Consider the following 18,596-nt stretch of genomic DNA (forward strand, 5'->3'; position numbering starts at 1 on the left):
TAAAATAAAATCTAATAACAGTAAAATAAAATTAGATTAAAATTATTTAATCTAATAATAATAAAAATTCAATATACAAATATCCTTGAAGTACTTTAGAGTTAATTTCAGTATTAATAGCTTTATTGTTTTACTTGGTAATTTTTAAAAGAAACATTACTTGAAGAAACACTGTGGTTGGGAGCAGTGCCTCTCCACTTTGTTTCTTCATTTAAAATCCCTTCTTGCCAAACCAAGAATGTACAGTTCTTCATATGTGGTTAATATCTCAATACTAATTCCAATAACTTCCTAAGACTCGATTCTTAAGATTGGAAAGATTGAATCCTGCATAATTTTTTTCTGTTACACCAGTTTTCTAAAAATAGACATATGTATCTTGAAAAAGTTATTATTTTTTTTTGCTGATGTCATGCCAGCCTTTCTAACAGGGGTACCCGCTAAAAAAATTGCACCATTTTACCAACTGCCACATTCAGCAACCATGCAAAGTTACAATGGTGGTGAAAAAATAACGTAATGCAAATGCCTGCATTCACAATCTGATTGTAATCATAGTCACTATGTGTTGTCCTATGCTTGACTGGTTGCTTGCTTTCCTCCCTGCCCAAAGCAGTGAGATTGCAGAGGAAGAGATTACAAGAGATTATGTAGGTATCCAGTGAGACACAGACATGAAAAGAATGCAGTGGTCCTAGCAGCCCTGAACATACTATTCATACAGCCAATGAATTAGCTTGGTTTCCCCGCCCCTCCCAGAATGGAGAAATTGTCTAACCAAGCAAGTGGAGGGGGGGAGGGGCGGGGAAACCCAAGCAATTCCTTCAAATAATCCCTCTTGTGCCTGACCTGCATTTTTCTCCCTCCCCCACTTCTCACAGAGCAGAAAGATTGGAGACGAAGGGATTACAAAAAAGTAAGCAGGCATCCAATATGGAACTGTCTGTGAAGTGCCCTCATGGCTCCCATTTCCCAGCCATCATTCTTTTCCATGTGCATTCCCTATTAGGTACCTGCTTACTCTTTTATAATCCCTTCCTCTCCAATGGATATAAATAAAACATTGATTCTCTTCTTGCTAATTATTTCAGAACTGGGGTGAGCATTCCAAATGGCAAGAGGGTAGGTAAAGGAAAGCACAGCTGAGGTCATGTGATTTCTCACTTAGAGATTGCTTCGCTTAATAACAGAGCTGCCATTCCCAACTGTTGCCAAAAATGAGGATTACCCTGTTACATTTGTCCCAATATAAGCCAGAGATTCAGAGCTAAAACCATTTAAAAAAAGAACTACAGTCTATGCTCTGAGTTGTATGTCAAATACATTCTGCCTTAATTTTGGTGAAGGTCAGTATCTAATCTGCTGGTTGAAGCATTGGCTAAAACCGTATATCTTGGTGTGTTTCTTGGCTGATTCAATTTTTTCTGATGATTTGCTTCCCTCCTGGAATAAAGGTATAGCCTCAGATTTGATTGATTGTGGCTCCTCTGTCCAACATCTGAGTGTGAGAAAGAGGTTAAGCTAGTCCTGGAGTGAGGGATTTAAAACTTCTTACTACTGTAATGGGTATCTGCCTAGCATACTATTCGTTATATCTCTCTCTCCAGCTTTCTTCCCGTTGCAAATATTTGTAGTTGTGTGTGTATAAACCTCTCCTTTCATATGCATTTTTGTGAGTAATGCACATAAATGCATTTTATATTTTACTCCATGAATTTTGAACAATTTTGAACAATGCTCTGATGCATATTGTGTCCTAATTTTTCCTTACTAAACATATTTGATACCTATTTTTCAATCGGTGAGCTGCATCACTAATTCTGAAAGCATGGATTTGTGTTGTGTTTTTCACAGAGGTTTAGGAAGTATGAAGATAATAAATTCTTACTCAGGTTAAAAATTTCTCATGCACTTCTACACTCAGTTGTACGAAGAACTGTATTATACTTGTTTTTTTTGCTCCAAGAACTTCAGGATTGCGGTTTATAAATACATTATTATTCTATTCATTTTTCAAGGATCTCAAGATGGCATACATCCTTCCTATAGCTCTGCCATATATTCAGACACTGTTCCCTTATGTCTCTGATGTTATCTGCTCCTGAGTGTGTAACTAATCCAAGGTCAACAAATGATCTTCGTATCTATGACGATTTAAACTGAATTTGCCTGATCACAATCCAACACTTATAATGAGGACTGATAACATGCTGTTCTCAACATGACATATGTTTTTACTTATTTTTGTTGTAGAAGTATGTAATACTCTCTATTGACTACCCTAGGTATTTATTACAATTGGGTATTCATTGCCATAGGAGAGGTATTTTGATTCAGATGTTCTGAGATAGCAATACTGACATGGGATTACTCAACTTGAGGAAAAAAAGAATAAAAAAAAAGAAACAGCATGAACACCAGCACAAAGTATTTCCAAAGTATTTCTGCAGGCAGTACATAGGCGGATAAATATTTTCTGTCCTTACTGTATTTATTCCACTATAATATGAAACATCCACCCTTGCCTTCCCTGCCCAATAATCATAATCATAAACCATTTATTAGCATTCCCTTGTTTTTTGAAATTAAGCAGCCTGTGGGTTGCAATACCACAAAATATAATAGACAAATATTGATATTGTTAGTCACTTATTTCCTTTCCCTGCAGAGACATAGTCAAGTCTGTCAATCATCTCTTTCTCTCTCTCTCTCTTTTCAAGTCAAGAAGTAACATGAACAATATATGTCAGAGGTTTTCATCCTAAAAGTTAAATGTTACATAATTAGGTGGCTCTGTTTTTAGCATGCATACACATAACCCTCGATTTACAATCGCAATTGAGCCCTACATTTCTCTTGCTAAGTGAGACAGTTAAGTGAATTTTGCCCCATTTTACCTTTCTTGCCACAGTTACTAAGTGAATCACTGCAGTTGTTAAATTAGTAACTAACATGGTTCTTAAGCGAATCTGGCTTCCCCATTTACTTTGCTTGTCACAAGGTCACAAAGGGGGAATCACATGATCCTGGGACACTGCAACCATCATAACTATGAACAAATTGTCACGCATCCCAATTGACCATGGGGATGCTGCAACAGTTTTAAGTGTGAAAAACGGTCATAAGTCACTTTTTCAGTGCCATTTTAACTTTGAACTGTGACTAAATGAATTTTTGTACGTCAAGGACTACCTGCAATATGTAACAGCCTCCTGCGGGTCAGACAATATACCCCAGATGATAAGCCAAACTGAATCATACTTTTAGAGGTGAATGCCTAGAGCAGTGATGATGAACCTTTTCGGCACTGAATGCCCAAACCGAAACGCACCGGAGCCCCAGAAACTCGAAGAGTTGGCCACCAGGTCTTCTGGTTTCCAGCATGTGCATGTGTAGTTGTGTGTGTATAAACCTCTCCTTTCATATGCATTTTTGTGAGTAATGCATTTTTGTGAGTAATGCTGGAGCCCTAGAAACCCGAAGACCAGCTGGCCAGTGCACATGCGCATGCACCTGGTCTTCGAGTTTCCGACGCTCTAGCGTGCACGAAGATCAGCTGGCCGGCATGCATGCGCGCACCGGAAACCAGAAGAGCAGCTGGCGACAGCACACGTGCCTACAGAGAGAGCTTTGCGTGCCACCCAGTGGTGGGATTCAGCTAGTTCGCACCTATTCGGGAGAACCGGTTGTTGGAAGAACCTGTATTTTTTCCCCCCACTTTACAGAGGTAATCCTGTAAGGAAGACAGGAAAGAAACATTCTGGTAGTGTTTCTAGCCTCATCTTTATTGCCCTCTGGCTAACCCTTATTACATTGTAACAGCTAAGATGAAGTGCCCATCAGCGTGAGTGACGTTGAGTTGGCCACGCCCACACAGTCACATGACCACCAAGCCACGCCTACCCAGCTGGTCATTAGGGCAGAGAACCAGTTGTTAAATTATTTGAATCCTACCACTGGTGCCATCTCTGGCATGCGTGCTATAGATTCGTCATCAAGGGCCTAGAAGACGAAAGACCCTCTGTAATTGAACTGCATATACATATTTCACACACCCACACTGAGTTCCACTCCCTACCTCTGTGATCTAGTGCAGTGGTCCATAACCCCCAGGCCGTGACCCACTACTAGGCCACATCCTGTTTGGAACCGGCTGCACAGGCAGCGAGTGAGCGCATGCACGCGAAGCTGCCTTTGTGCGAGTGGTGTGTGTGTCTTGCTCGCACAAATATGTGTGTGCCTGCCACTTGTAAGGTCTTCTCCCCCTGCCGAAGCCAAAAAGGTTGGGGACTGCTGAACTATGGGATGTTTCTTCTCTGTCCTATCTATAATGTTTTGCCAAACCATCTGATGCCACTTAGCTTTTAATCATGTTTAAGAAATTCACGGGTACATCTTACTGACATCTAACTTCAAGGTTTAATCAAAATCAATTTGGTGAGCAACCTCTTTGCTAGGAAAGCAAACATGGAGGGTCGCAGGTGGCATAAAATAAATAAAACAACTTTAGCAAAAATGGAAAGGCTCAAATACTATGGCATTTTAACAATAACGATTACTGGTAAAGGAGAAAAAAAGAATGATCTGGGTCAAATAGCTATTTTGCCTCAAGTTGCATTTTGACATATTAAAGTGTGGAAATGGGAAAAAAAGTTACATCGTCTTCTGCTTGAATTGGAAACTTCTCTTATGAAGAGATTTAATAATGCCTATGAATTGCAGAGTCATTCCACACTGAAGTCTAGAAAAACCTGAACTACAGGAAACTTAAGGAATTAAATTATTTACTGAACAAAAAACGGTAACAATTTGCTGTTGCTTTTAACATATACTTTAAAAATCTGTTCAAATATGGTTCAGTTGAACTGCATAAAATAATCCATCCAGTATTATGTGCCCTGATTGGAAACAGGACAATTGCCCAGTTCTATGATGAGTGTCATGATAGATGAGGCTAATGTCCATAGTTCTTACAAAAACACTATTGCGTCTAAATGTACCACAAAGAGTGGGACAACGATGCAGTGACAAAATTGGAGTCGGCAGGACCGACATGTTCAACCCACTTTTCAGAGAAAAGTGATCAAGATTTTTTCAATTTAAATAAAATACGGGTTCTAAGCCTACTGAAGATTTAGTGCACCTATTTTGCTTTTTGGTTGAGTAAATAACCCATCAGATATCACACTGGTGAATTACATAACCATGATCTAGGTGTGGCCCTGAAGAATATAAAAAGGAGGGTAGACTCAGAACAGGATCATCCACAGGAGGGCTGTGGTCACGTAGTTCATTTTTTTTAACGTCCCCACATCAACATCTCTCACACCATATAGTCTAAAGACGGCAGGTTATTCATCCTTGATTTAGAAAGTGAATTTACAATATTTGGTTCAGCTGTTGCCACATGTACTCAACCAAGCAGTTTGTGATACCCATGGGCAGTGGTGAAATCTAAATTTTTTTCTTACTGGTTCTGTGGGTGTGGCTTGGTGGGCGTGGCTTGGTGGGTCATGTGACTGTGGGCATGGCTATGTAGTCATGTGATGGGGGGGTCAAAAGACAGAAACTCACTTTAACAATGTCCTGCTGGAGCAGGGGGTTGGACTATATGACCTCTAGGTCCCTTCCAGCCCTGGATTGCTGTGCTTTTTCAAGGGATCTTCTGAAGCTGCATCTAGTGCCAGGTTTGTGGTCCTTCCTTCCCCTCCTTTTTCCCTCCCTCCCTCCTTCTTTCTTTCTTTCTTTCTTTCTTTCTTTCTTTCTTTCTTTCTTTCTTTCTTTCTTTCTTTCTTTCTTTCTTTCTTTCTCCATTTCCTTCTTTCTCCCTTTCCTCCCTTTCTTTCTCTCATCTCTCTCTCTTTCTTTCACAGCACCCCCATTCCCCATTTTTGACCTAGCAGGGAAGCCTCCTGGGAGCAAAAACTGATTATCACAGCTGATTGTCGGAATCTTTTTTTTTTTACTTTTTTAAAGCATTTTTTTTATACCTATTGCCCGAACGGCAAAAATGCAAAGTAAAAAAATGCTTTGAAAAAGTAAAAAAAAATAAGTTCAGACGATCAGTTGTGCCGCACCATCGTCGGAACTTTTTTTTTTTTTACTTTTTAAAGCATTTTTTTTTACTACCGGTTCGGGAGAACCACCCTGAACTGGTAGCATTTCACCCCTGCCTGTGGGGCTGTTTCTCAGTATGCATATGATTCTTCTTTTTTTGGTTTTCCAAGTTTCCTTTTTCCAAGTTTTCCTGAGTGGAAATTGTTCCACAGTTCTGATTATGAAAGACTTTTATTAACAGGTTTGGTGAAATGAAGAAAAAAAAAGTACTTGGAGATGTGTCACATCAGCTCGGAAATACTGAATAAAAATCACCTTTTATCAGAAAAATCACAAGTGAATAATTTTTGGCTCTAATGCTTCTTGCTATTCCAACAATTAGTTCAATGATTTTTCTTTACAAGTAACTCGAGACTGATATCCCTGATTAATCTTCCATCTTGGTAAAACGGAGAAAAAGATTTGGCTACAACTTTCTCATTGACATTTGATTTCACGACAGTAGCCAAGAAGGAAAAAGGCTGCACCTTACCTTTTCTGCATCTTGTTCAAAAAGTCGAAGTTGAAAGCACTGATCTAGTTTCAGCTTACGGACATGCCACATCTGATGCAAGTGCTGTCGTGTTGAATGCAGCTTATCTAAAAGGCTGGTAATCTTTGGCACAAGACTTTGGAAATCTGCACTGCCAGGAATGCAGTTCCTACCAGAGAAACCATCACTGCATCTTATGCATTGTAATAATCGTTGACCTTCACGGTCCAATTCTTCCACTGGAGCTTTGATTACTTTCTTCTTGAGCTGGGTATGTTCGTCTATTAGTCTTCTTGAACCCTCCACATCCACTGGAAATTCCTTTCTAGCCAGCATTTCCTGAAGGTCCTCCAGCCTGGATAGTAAATGGATGGCACTATTGAAAAATTCTTCCAAGGAAACTCTCAACTCTATCCATTCATCATGATTGTAATCCAGAGTTCCTTCAAACTCTTCTGTTAGTTGGGAGGGATCAACCAGTTTTGTTAAACCTTCAACGGAGACCATGCTTGTCTGAGGAGTTAAAAAAAGAATGTGATTTAGTTTTTAAGTAATTATATAGAAATCTTGTAACAATTAAGAATATTATTAACTATTCATCAGACATTTTGTTACCATTACTAGAAAGACCAGTTGCCTCTTGAAAAAGCACTTTTGGGGCAACCATGACCCAAAAAATCTCCATAGATATCCATCTGACAGTATAGATGGAGAAGGAGCAAGCAGGAAAAATGCTTAACAGCCAGATAAGAATACACACTATTCTGTGTGTATTCACACTATAGCTGTGAATTGTCTTTGTCTTGGCTCTCACAACCACAAGGGAAAAGAAATTGACATTGTAAGAAAGAGATAATGATTGTGGTGGCATCATCAGTGTTACTAGAAATCAGCAAGAAATGAAGCATTGCTTCTGTCCTGCATAAATTCATTTGGGATGGAAAGTATATTTTCACTTCTCCATCAACATATACATTCAGGATACCTTCACAATGGGTGATAATTTGAAAAACTGGATAACTGGAAAAATAATTTGTAAAACTGGATAACTGGAAAACTGGAAAAGGGCTACAGTCTTAAAACTTCGTGTAGCCTCCTAGATTTTTGATACAGCCCAAAAAGTTCCCAAAGAAGGGAAAATGATCACTATATGTAAAATAACATGTTCATTGTGCTTAAACATTGTAAATTAATTTATGCCCCACCCCCCACATACATAGACACTTTTCAAAATACAGCCCTCAGTCTGCAACTTAAAGCAAACAATGGTTCTTGTCCTCCAAAAATGACGTTTTAGAGAATATATTTAGAGATTATCCGGCCCCTCAAGCTGTTTTAGCTTGGAGAACTATTAAGACTGCTCTGGTTGTCTTGGCGGATGACTTATGCTGCAACATAGATGCAATTTAAGAATACTATTTTATAAGGGCTCTAGTCCTTACTGTCATGCTGTATCTAGAAAATATCCTTGTTTCCTGCAAGATTGCATTTTTGCCTCCTATTATGTTCAGTATCTACATTATATGAAACTTAAATTGGGGGAATTCAATAAAAACTTTGATACACTCACACACAATCATATTGCACCCTATTATCCAACTTCAAAAGGCAATCAATATCTTAGACATTGCTTAGATTTGATCAAGTCCTGGATGAGGAAGAATGCACTGAGATTAAATCCAGACGAAAATGATTAGTTTTTGATAAATAAGAAATCAGACTTTGAGATGGAGATTTAGACTGTTTTGGTTGGTTTGCAATTCCTGTGAAAGGAATGGTTTCCAGTTTGAAAATATCAGTTGACCCTCATCTGTCATTGAATTCATGACGGCTGTGACATGGTGCACATTTATGCAGTTAGGACTACTACATCAATTACAGTATAACATCATCCATTTTTGAGATGGTCAGACTTGCAACAGTTATCCATGCCTTGGTTACACTTCATCTTGATCTTTGCAGTGCACTCTAGACAGTGTGATCTATGCTGGGCTACCCTTGAAGAGTTTGCAGAAATTGGAACTAATACAAAATGTGTCAGCCAGAATGCTATACAGAACAAAATATATGAATTATATGATGCCTCCACCGAAAGAATTACACTTACAGCCAGTGATTTAGTGGGTAAAATTTGGAGTGTTACTTTCATCCCTTAAGGCTTTGAAGAGTTTAGGATTTCACAATATCAGGAGCTATCTGGGAGCCATGGTGGTTCAGTGGTTAGAATGCAGTATTGCAGGCAGACTCACAGCCAGGAGTTCAATACTGACCAGGTCAAGGTTGACTCAGCCTTCCATCCTTTCGAGGTTAATAAAATCCAAGGTCATATTGTTAGGGGCAATATGCTGTCTCTGTAAACTGGTTAGAGAGTTCTGTAAAGCACTATGTGCTATGTGTCTAAGTGCTATTGCTATTGGTAAACTGGAATTCATAGCTTCTAATACACTGAATATAACTCTTGCCTTTGATCCTTAAGTCTTCTGGAATGAATACTCTTTTAACTGGCTAACTGATATAACACTGAAGACTCCCAACTTGAAATAGATAGATAGTTATTAAACAGACATCAAAATATACTTCTTCTCCCACTGGAATCTTCTTATTTCTCAGTTCTTGAGTAGGGAGTCCATTCCATTGTCTATAGTCTATAGTTCATTGCCCATAGCTCTACATACTTCCAGTTCTTCCTTCGTTGGAACACTTTTTTAAAAAATTAGCTTACCTTGATACATATGCTAGGTACCTTTTCTAGTACAGATATTAGATCGTTTTTTTCTTTCTCTCTTCAACCATTTTATTTCCCAGATCTTTCAAGTTCTTGTGCTCTAGGTTTGATTACCATAAATTTTTATTATTGATCTTTTTTTTTTAGCTTAGGTGGTATATACAGGTAACTGATGATATTATCCAGTGATAGGATGTTTCACTTCAACAATGCCTTAAGCAAAGATTCTTCAGAGTTGCTTCTTGAAGCAGTGCAATGCCTCAGGTCTAAAGAGTGAAATGTCAACCAATTTTGAAATTGTAGCACTATGATGATGTTTTTTTTATATCCTATCTGGGACAAAAACAACACTGCACAAATACATTTTCTGCTTCATTGGAAAAATTAACATTTGTTTGTTTATATCTATTGGCTGCTCAATTCCAATAGACTCTGGATAGCATACAAAACTAGAAAAAAAGCCAATGAAAACAGCTAAACAGTTATCTAAGATATATTTCTGCACTGTTTTTACGAATATTGAGTCAGTAGTACTGTATTTCAAAAATGCACCATAAGCAGAGTGTGCTAATTCAAAGTTAATTCTTTACATTTAAATTCTAATTAAATTTAGGATAGGACATGTCAATGCAGGCTGAAAATTTCTCGCTCGGTTTTTAAATCTGTTTAAAATATTCTTCCCCTGCCATAATTGGTCTTTTTAACATGAAGATAGGAAAGGAGGCCTCTTTGTTTAAAGCATTTTGCAGATACACTTATTATTCAGATAGATTCTCCCTGGGGAATTCAAGATGAATAGGAATACATTATCAAACTTCATCAGAAAGGAAGAAAAAATGTGCAAGGACAAGGTAACATCCGATCAGCTGTCATATTTCTTTCCAGTTCAAATGCAACCAATCAAAACACAGCCTGCTCATTCAGTCTTTTCATGAGGAAAGAAAAGTAATTTGTAAAAAGCCTGAATTAATGACAAGGAGGCTTGTTGGGTCATCTCCAGTGTTAACAGGAAACTCCAGAAATCTGCATTTGTCAGTCACACATCAACCCTGCTTTTTTTTTTTTTGCTTACCAACAACTTGTGACTGACAGGCCCTGAAGGGAAAATAGGAGCATAAACCTGGCTATTACTGGGGTTCTTCAAGAGAGAAGGTTTTTTTCAGCAGAAGCAGCTGTCAGAGTAACATACTTTCTGTTTATAATCCTTCCTCTTTGCCTAAGGGCAGTATCTTTCTTTCAAGTTGACATTGGCAGGTATCAGTGGACTTTTCAATGACTTGTAGCTGCTAAATTGTATAGCTTGAATTTCAACTGACTGCCTATATATTTTGCTCAGTCTACATAACAGTTAAGCCACCAACATGCAAGTATATTGTTATGGATAGAATGTTCATTTGGGCATATGCAATTATTTACCGGTATATTGTTTTCTTTTAGAATGAGAAAGAAGTATACAACTACAACTATCTACAAGTTGTCTTCTGTTTCTTACAAAAAAAAAATCGGATCCATGTTGTATGCATTACAGATATGTTGGTCAAAGCAATATTTGATTAGTAATCTAAAATAACAGGCAATGCTAGTTTTCATAATAGTTCTTAGTTAGTAAATCTTACCTCAAAGATAAATTTTGAACTTCCAAAATTTGTCTTCTGCTTCTGCCAAAAGTTATCAGGCTTGATTATCAGGGCAACATGAATTTCTGCAGGAAAGGCCTCCTGAAGAGTCTTCAGGAGAGGTTTGATCAGGTCCCACTTAGACCCCCTCATATCGATGATGACTGTGAAACCACGTTTGCAGACATCTTCACTGTAGGGATCAAACATTGAATAAGTTATATCCAGAGTCAACTTCATTAGAAATGTGAAATTGACATTAAATAGACATTTTATCTCTGCTGATCCGATTCATATATTTACAGATTCCAGATCGATAATCATTGTTCTGTTACTAAATATGCTCTACTACAATATTAAAGCACTAACTGGACAACTCACTCATTTGCTCAACTGCCTGTGCATTAATTTACCTTTAGATTAACTGCATGATATAATTCATTGTGATTCACTATACAAGAGAGATTAAGTACTAGTTTCCACACTATCATGAAGTGAATTTTTAAGTGTGAATGAATTTGATACTATGCATCTCTTCAAAAGATTTAGCAGACCTTGAAATAATATACTTGACATGCAGTGGACTGAATTTTTCTAAGTCAAGTAGTTTTAGCAGCTTAAAGATATCATCAGACTAATGGCATATATTTGTGCCATTTGTGTAATGACATCATGAAGCTGATTATATGGTGGCAAACTTTTGCACTTCAAAAGACATTTGTAAATAACAGAACCCTCTCCCCTATTTAGACTGTTAAAATAAGGTATCTCTGATTTATTTACGGTTTGTAAAACACACACATATGTATGTTATGTAATCTTTATTATTCATGCATTCCATGTTTTCAAGTTCACTCTCTCACTAAAATTTGTTTATATTTATTGAGAATTTTACAGAAAGTAAAAGACATATCTAAAAAAGGAAAAGAAGGAAGTACAAGGGAAAAAAAAGAACTTCAAGAACTTCAAAATCAGGGGGGATCTGTACCTTTGGGGGGATCTGTTGTAACTTTGAACAAAGTTGCAAAATGACCTATCACTAAGCAAGAACTATCTGTATTAGAAGATGGGATACAAAAGCCAAGAAGACAATCCTTGGTAATTGACAATCCAAGATGGTAATTGTCCAGGAATGTCAAAAGTTTGTATTACGAGTGTGAAGCTTGTACCGCAAAGTTCTACAGGAAACTGTGTTTAGCATTGCTTAGAGTCAAAACAACACAGACTTTTACATGGATAATCCCAAACAGCACCAATATTATATTGATCAAAATTCTTACGACATAAGCGTTGCAATGATATATAGCTCCAATACTGAAATGACATATAGCTACAATATTGCAATAGCACAGATTTTAAAATTAATAACTAAGATGCTCATTCAATCGATGATTGAATATCTGTCTGGTTCGGTTCTGCAACCCAACAAGACAGACACAGACTTCAGAGGATAATTAGAATTGCAGAAAAAATAATTGCTACCAACCTGCCTTCCATTGAGGACCTGTATACTGCACAAATCAAGAAGAGGGCCATGAAAATATTTACAGACCTCTCACATCCAGGACATAAACTGTTTCAACTCCTACCCTCAAAACGACGCTATAGAGCACTGCACACCAGAACAACTAGACACAAGAACAGTTTTTTCCCGAAGGCCATCACTCTGCTAAACAAATAATTCCCTCAACACTGTCAAACTATTTACTAAATCTACACTACTATTAATCTTCTCATAGTTCCCATCACCAATCTCTTTCCACTTATGACTGTATGACTGTAACTTTGTTGCTGGCAATCCTTATGATTTATATTGATATATTGACCATCATTTGTGTTGTAAATGTTGTACCTTGATGAACGTATCTTTTCTTTTATGTACACTGAGAGCATATGCACCAAGACAAATTCCTTGTGTGTCCAATCACACTGGCCAATTAAAAAAAAAAATCTATGATGCTCAAATGCTGTAAGAACGTAATGAAAGCTTAACAAAATGTATTTTTTTTAAAGAAAAGTTTTAAACTTGGAAGCACTGTAACCTGATCCGAAGATCTGTCATCTTCTCAGAATTATTATACCAACCATTATATCTACTAATCTATGAATTTTATTTTCTAAATAAGTGATAATTAGCAGGAGGCTAGTTTGCCAGTGGCAAATTATCTAGAATTAACTAATAGCATACCACAAATGGTTTCAGATGTTGCATGCTAAAATTTGCCCAATAAGTTGTAGAAAAACAGTGTACAATTAATGAGATGCCAGGCAGTTCAGATACAGCAGATGAAATAGAGGACTCGGAGGGGTGGGGTTCTAGGGGAATACCATTGCCCTAATTAAAGAATTAACCAAATCCAAAATGGCCTTTCTGAAATTGGATGAAGCAGCCCAGTCACAGCAATGGCATTTCAGTAAAACAATGATTTAGATTATATGTAAAAAAAACCACAACCTTCTCAAATATTTCTGCATTTTGAGTATACCTGCTTCTATATATCAAAATGAACTGTCCCTGGTGAAACCTGTAATGACATCTCTCTACCTTCATACCTTCCCTCCAAATTTAATTAACAATTACTTGAAGCCGCTAGGTAATCATTAAAATTTCAGGTATTACATGTCTGCAAATATTTCTTTTTAATTTAGCCTTTGGGGTGCAGGTTAAAAAAAGAAGAAGAAAACCTTAAAGTGTTCTGACAAGAAATGTTAAACTAATCAAATGGCAATTGCAGATTTGGGCAAAATGTTTCCTCTTCAGAGCAAGACTTTGAAATGAAAAATACGTATTTTGCGTTTGAAACACCTCAGAATAGAAACATTTTCTAGACAACGAGTTTTACTTTATCAGTATCTATTATTTTTATGATGGCTGTATATAAACATAAATAAATAAACATAAAAAAGCATTAAGTATACATGCAAACTTCAGCTTTGATCTGATATTTTATTTTAAATCAATGCTGAAAACCAAGATTGGGTCTAGTAAATCCTCAAAGTTTTGAAATGTCTTCTTCCCAACTAAGAAATTTCCTTGGATTTTTATCTAACTAAAGACATTCCTTCAATCTAATTTATTAACATGAAAGTATTTATCAGATCTTCACAGTGAGATAATCATTGTGGGCTACATCCAGGAACTTGTGTCCAGTGGCATAGGGTTTTTGTGTTTTTAGTTTTATTGTTCTCTCTTTTTATTCTTTGTATATATTGGTATATATTGTATATATTGTACTCTTTTGCTGAGACACACCTAGCATTTGGTTTTAAAACGGACAGTTCTTTATTTATTTTAGTATATAACCTTTATTACTTTTATAAATAACCCAAGGCAGCAAATATACCTAATATCCCTTCCTTCTCCTTTCCCCCCCACAATCACACCTTGTAAACGGAGTTGGGCTGAGAGAGAATGACTGGCCAAGTTACCCAGACAGCTTTAACTCTTAACTCAAGGTCTCCTGATTTCTACCCTAATGCCTTGATCACTACACCAAACTGACTCTCCAATTTGTCTTCATTTAAATGTTTTAAATAAATAAACAAATTAATTGATACTAATCTCATTAGGATCCGAAAATATCATTATAGATATTTCAACCAAATTAGTACTCCAAATTTTTTTAAAAAATTATAGTACACTGATCTTTTATAGGAAATCGGATAAATATTATGAATTAACCCCAACCTATGGTTGATATAGAAACTCCCCATGCAGTTCAAAAGATGTATTTGATGTTTTTTTGGAGAGGCGAATATGGTACTCATGCAGACACTACTTACCATGCAGATAATAAAAGTCTGGAATTTTAAATAAATTCTAGGAAGGGTGATACGGGACCGTCTGCTGCCACCGATTGCCTCCCACTGACCCGTGCGCTCTCACAGGGAGGGACTCCTCAGGGTGCCGTTAGCCAGGCAGTGCCGGCTGGCGACGCCCAGGGGAAGGGCCTTTTCTGTGGGGGCTCCCACCCTCTGGAACGAACTTCCCCCAGGACTTCGCCAACTTCCTGACCTTCGAACCTTTCGCCGCGAGCTTAAGACACATCTATTTATCTGCGCAGGACTGGACTAGAATTTTAAATTTTAAATCTGGTTTTAACGGGGTTTTATTATCTTATTGTAGTTTTAATATTCGGCCTTATTTAATAAGTTTTTTAAATTGGTGTTTTATTTTGTATTTATATGTATGTTTTATCAGGCTGTAAACCGCCCTGAGTCCCTTGGGAGATAGGGCGGTATAAAAATGTGATTAAATAAATAAATAAATAAATACAGTGCTGATATATTTCTCTAGAGACTACTACCTTAGTATCCCTTTCTCATCTAGTATCTTTTTCAACTGAGTCATTTGGCAGCAATAAAAAAGATCATGACTGAAGCAAAATCAATGCAGAATTGCTACTTGCTGGGAAATTAACTGCTAGAACTGGTATGCCCTTCAGAGGAAGTCACTGATGGACATGGGGTTAACTGAGAGCATATCAGAGGCTGTAACTGAGCATAACTGACAATACAACTCTAGCTATTACAAATAATTTATTTACGGCACAAGAAACCAAGACATTACAACTAATGTCTCCCCAAACCCTCAAGAACACCACACCAACAATGCAGGTGTGATAATGCAGTGATAAAGGAATTCAACCAAAGAACAGGTTTAAATGGAAACAAAAATGTCTACGTTGCTGATAGAATTCATTGCATCATAATCCAAGAAAAGTAGTCATTTCAACCTAATTATTAGAAATTTTAAATAGAAATTAGATATTACACAAAAAGTAAAAAGGGAGAAATGTCATTTGAATGAGAATATCAACTCAATGGTATTAAATTAATGGTGAATTGAATAATTGCCCTGTTTAATTTTTGTGCTGACGAAGTATTCAATAAAGCAAGTAAATCTCCTTACTGAAAAAATCAATGCTTTTTAAAAATTCTTTATTGCATCATTTAATACAGCAGGTCTGGTAAAGCTGTTTTTATTCTTCAATGATGCTAGGTTTCCTCCTGAATTTACTTTTTCTCAGGAAACTGTCTTCCCAACCCTGATTCTTGTGAATATACAACCACAAATATGCCTAAACAAAAAGGGAGATTATTTTAAGTGGGATTCCAGTGTCCAACCAATTTCCCTTCTATTCAGGGATTCACTTCTCAGCGTATTTCCACATTCCACCATTTTAATGCTTCTGATTTTGTCCCGGGATGTGTGCTTTTATCTTCCATCCCACAGTTAAGAATACTTTTCTTCCCTGTATTTTTTTTTCCAAGACACTCCTTTCAGTACATTTTTAGCAATGTACTTTTGACTCTCAAAATAGCCTTTCAGCATTATTGCCGTCTCCCCAAAGAGACAGAACATCTTTTGAGGCATGAGCTGACCGTAAGAATTTGGAACACTGACATACTTCTTAGATTCATTCAGTGCCAGGTCAGGTGGACACAACTCTTTTCTGATTGTAATGTTTGTATCTTACATTCCCACTTCACAAAACAAATAGGTAGAATGCTTTACTATGTGAGCTGAGATTTTCTTTTTCCATGATAAGTTATGGATGACTTTAATTAATATTTTGCATTTTAACTGGCTAATCAGTTAAATGCTATTGCTATGTAACTAGTATGTAAGAGAAGCTTCCCTTTTCCTGACACCTAACCCACCCTGGGCGCTAATGACTTCTTTCTTCTAACCAAATTCATATTCAGCTAGAACAGAATCAATATGTATTGTCTTTCCCCTTTCACTTTTCTTGGGAATGGGGAGAACCACCTGACAATGATCAACATATAAATTTAACAAACAAATAAACACACAAACTCCTTCTCTGGGGGAAGCTACTGTGCCACAACAGATGGCTAGTTGGACATTTTGGGCTATTTAAACAACCCTTGTTCTCCATGATAGTTGGGGGCTTCCTATTAGAGCAGATGACAGGTGTGAAATGCTCCTGGTTTGGACCAGATCAACTGATCCAGTAGCGATGGTGGCGGGTGGTTCGGAAAACCGGTAGCCCCACTGCCCATGTCCACCCAATTGCCCGCTCGCCCGCTCGCCCGCTTGCTACTTCTTTTAAAAAATGCTTTTAAAAGGTAAAAAAGGAGGCTCTGACAATCACAGCTGAGCCGTGCGATTGTCAGAAGCCTTTTTTTTAACCTTTAAAAGCACTTTTTTACAACCTATTCAGCCTTTTCAGCACTGCACATGGGCACCTCATATTTGGTGTATAGTGTTCACTGCGCATGCGTGCGTGCAGTGCACACGCGCAGCCAGCAAACCAGTAGTAAACTGGTTTAGATTTCACTACTGGACAAGACCCCAAGGTTATGTTGCCACTCTTGCCAAACTCTCACTGACAAGTGACCTGTTCCATTGCATCCCTTCTGGTGCAGGAGGACCAATCTGAAATATTTCATTCGAACTCTGACATAGAGATGAGAAGCAGATTGTGATATACATCTGTCTCTTGCCACTTTTATATTTCCATTAACCAATACCTTTTCAGGCACCAAAACATCGGACTGGCTGAATATTCTAGCTAGGGCACAGTTGTGGCTTAGAAGAAGAATGGAAATGGTTGGAGTATAAGGGGAAAGAGCTAGAATATTCAGCCTCTCTGTTGAGGAGCATGAAAAAGACAAGAAAATGTCCTGACTGAAGCTATGAGGAAAAGTTCTGAATTGAGGGGAACTCCTGAAAAATTAGGTTTAAGAAAACTGCCTTATAGTGGGACCTAGGAAGTGTGCCTTTTCCATGGCAGCCTCTACCCTGAGGAATAGCCTTCCCTAGAAAGACATAAAGGGGAGGAGAAAGAGAATGGGGGAGAGGGAGAAGGAGAAGGAGAAGGAGGGGGGAGGAGAAAGAGGGGAGAGTAGAAGGGGAAAGGAGTCTGTTGAGAAAAAATACATAAACTCTAGGAGCTAAGAGTTATGAAGTTAGCTCAAAAACAGCAGCGAACCCTCATCCTAGAGGGAAGAGGAGAAAGGAACATGGTATATATTGTCTGGGATGAGTTTGACCCTGTGACTCCCGAGGACATGGACAGGTTGTTGGGTAGGTTGAATGCCACCACGTGTTTACTGGACCCGTGCCCCTCCTGGTTGGTGCTGGCCACTCAGGAGGTGACACGAGGCTGGCTCCAGGCGATTACGAGCGCTTCCTTGTTGGAGGGAGTCTTTCCGGCCGCCTTGAAAGAGGCGGTGGTGAGGCCCCTCCTCAAGAAGCCTTCCCTGGACCCGGCTGTTTTAGGTAATTATCGTCCGGTCTCCAACCTTCGCTTTGCAGAGAAGGTTGTAGAGAGTATGGTGGCATATCAGTTTCCCCTGCACCTGGATGAAACTGTCTATCTAGACCCGTTCCAGTCCGGTTTCCGGCCCGGTTACAGCACTGAGACGGCTTTGGTCGCGTTGGTGGATGATCTCTGGAGGGCCAGGGATAGGGGATGTTCCTCTGCCCTGGTCCTATTAGACCTCTCAGCGGCTTTTGATACCATCGACCATGGTATCCTGCTGCGCCGGTTGGAGGGATTGGGAGTGGGAGGCACCGTTTATCGGTGGTTCTCCTCCTATCTCTCCGACCGGTCGCAGACGGTGTTGACAGGGGGGCAGAGGTCGGCCCCGAGGCGCCTCACTTGTGGGTTCTCTCGCCCCTTCTGTTCAACATCTA

At 38.3% G+C, this 18,596-nt stretch overlaps 1 protein-coding gene across 1 annotated transcript in view; it reads right to left on the reverse strand.

The window, feature by feature from the left end:
- Window positions 1-18,596, reverse strand: part of KALRN (kalirin RhoGEF kinase) — a 545,114-nt gene that overhangs the window by 233,000 nt on the left and 293,518 nt on the right. Inside the window, exons 4-5 of the mRNA XM_058195145.1 lie at window positions 10,931-11,123; window positions 6,590-7,102 (exon numbers count right to left, since the gene is read on the reverse strand). Of these exons, the coding sequence (XP_058051128.1) occupies window positions 6,590-7,102; window positions 10,931-11,123 (706 nt within the window). The remainder of the gene's footprint in view (window positions 1-6,589; window positions 7,103-10,930; window positions 11,124-18,596) is intronic.

The sequence above is a fragment of the Ahaetulla prasina genome, chromosome 1, assembly GCF_028640845.1.
Source record: "Ahaetulla prasina isolate Xishuangbanna chromosome 1, ASM2864084v1, whole genome shotgun sequence".
NCBI lineage: Eukaryota > Metazoa > Chordata > Lepidosauria > Squamata > Colubridae > Ahaetulla > Ahaetulla prasina.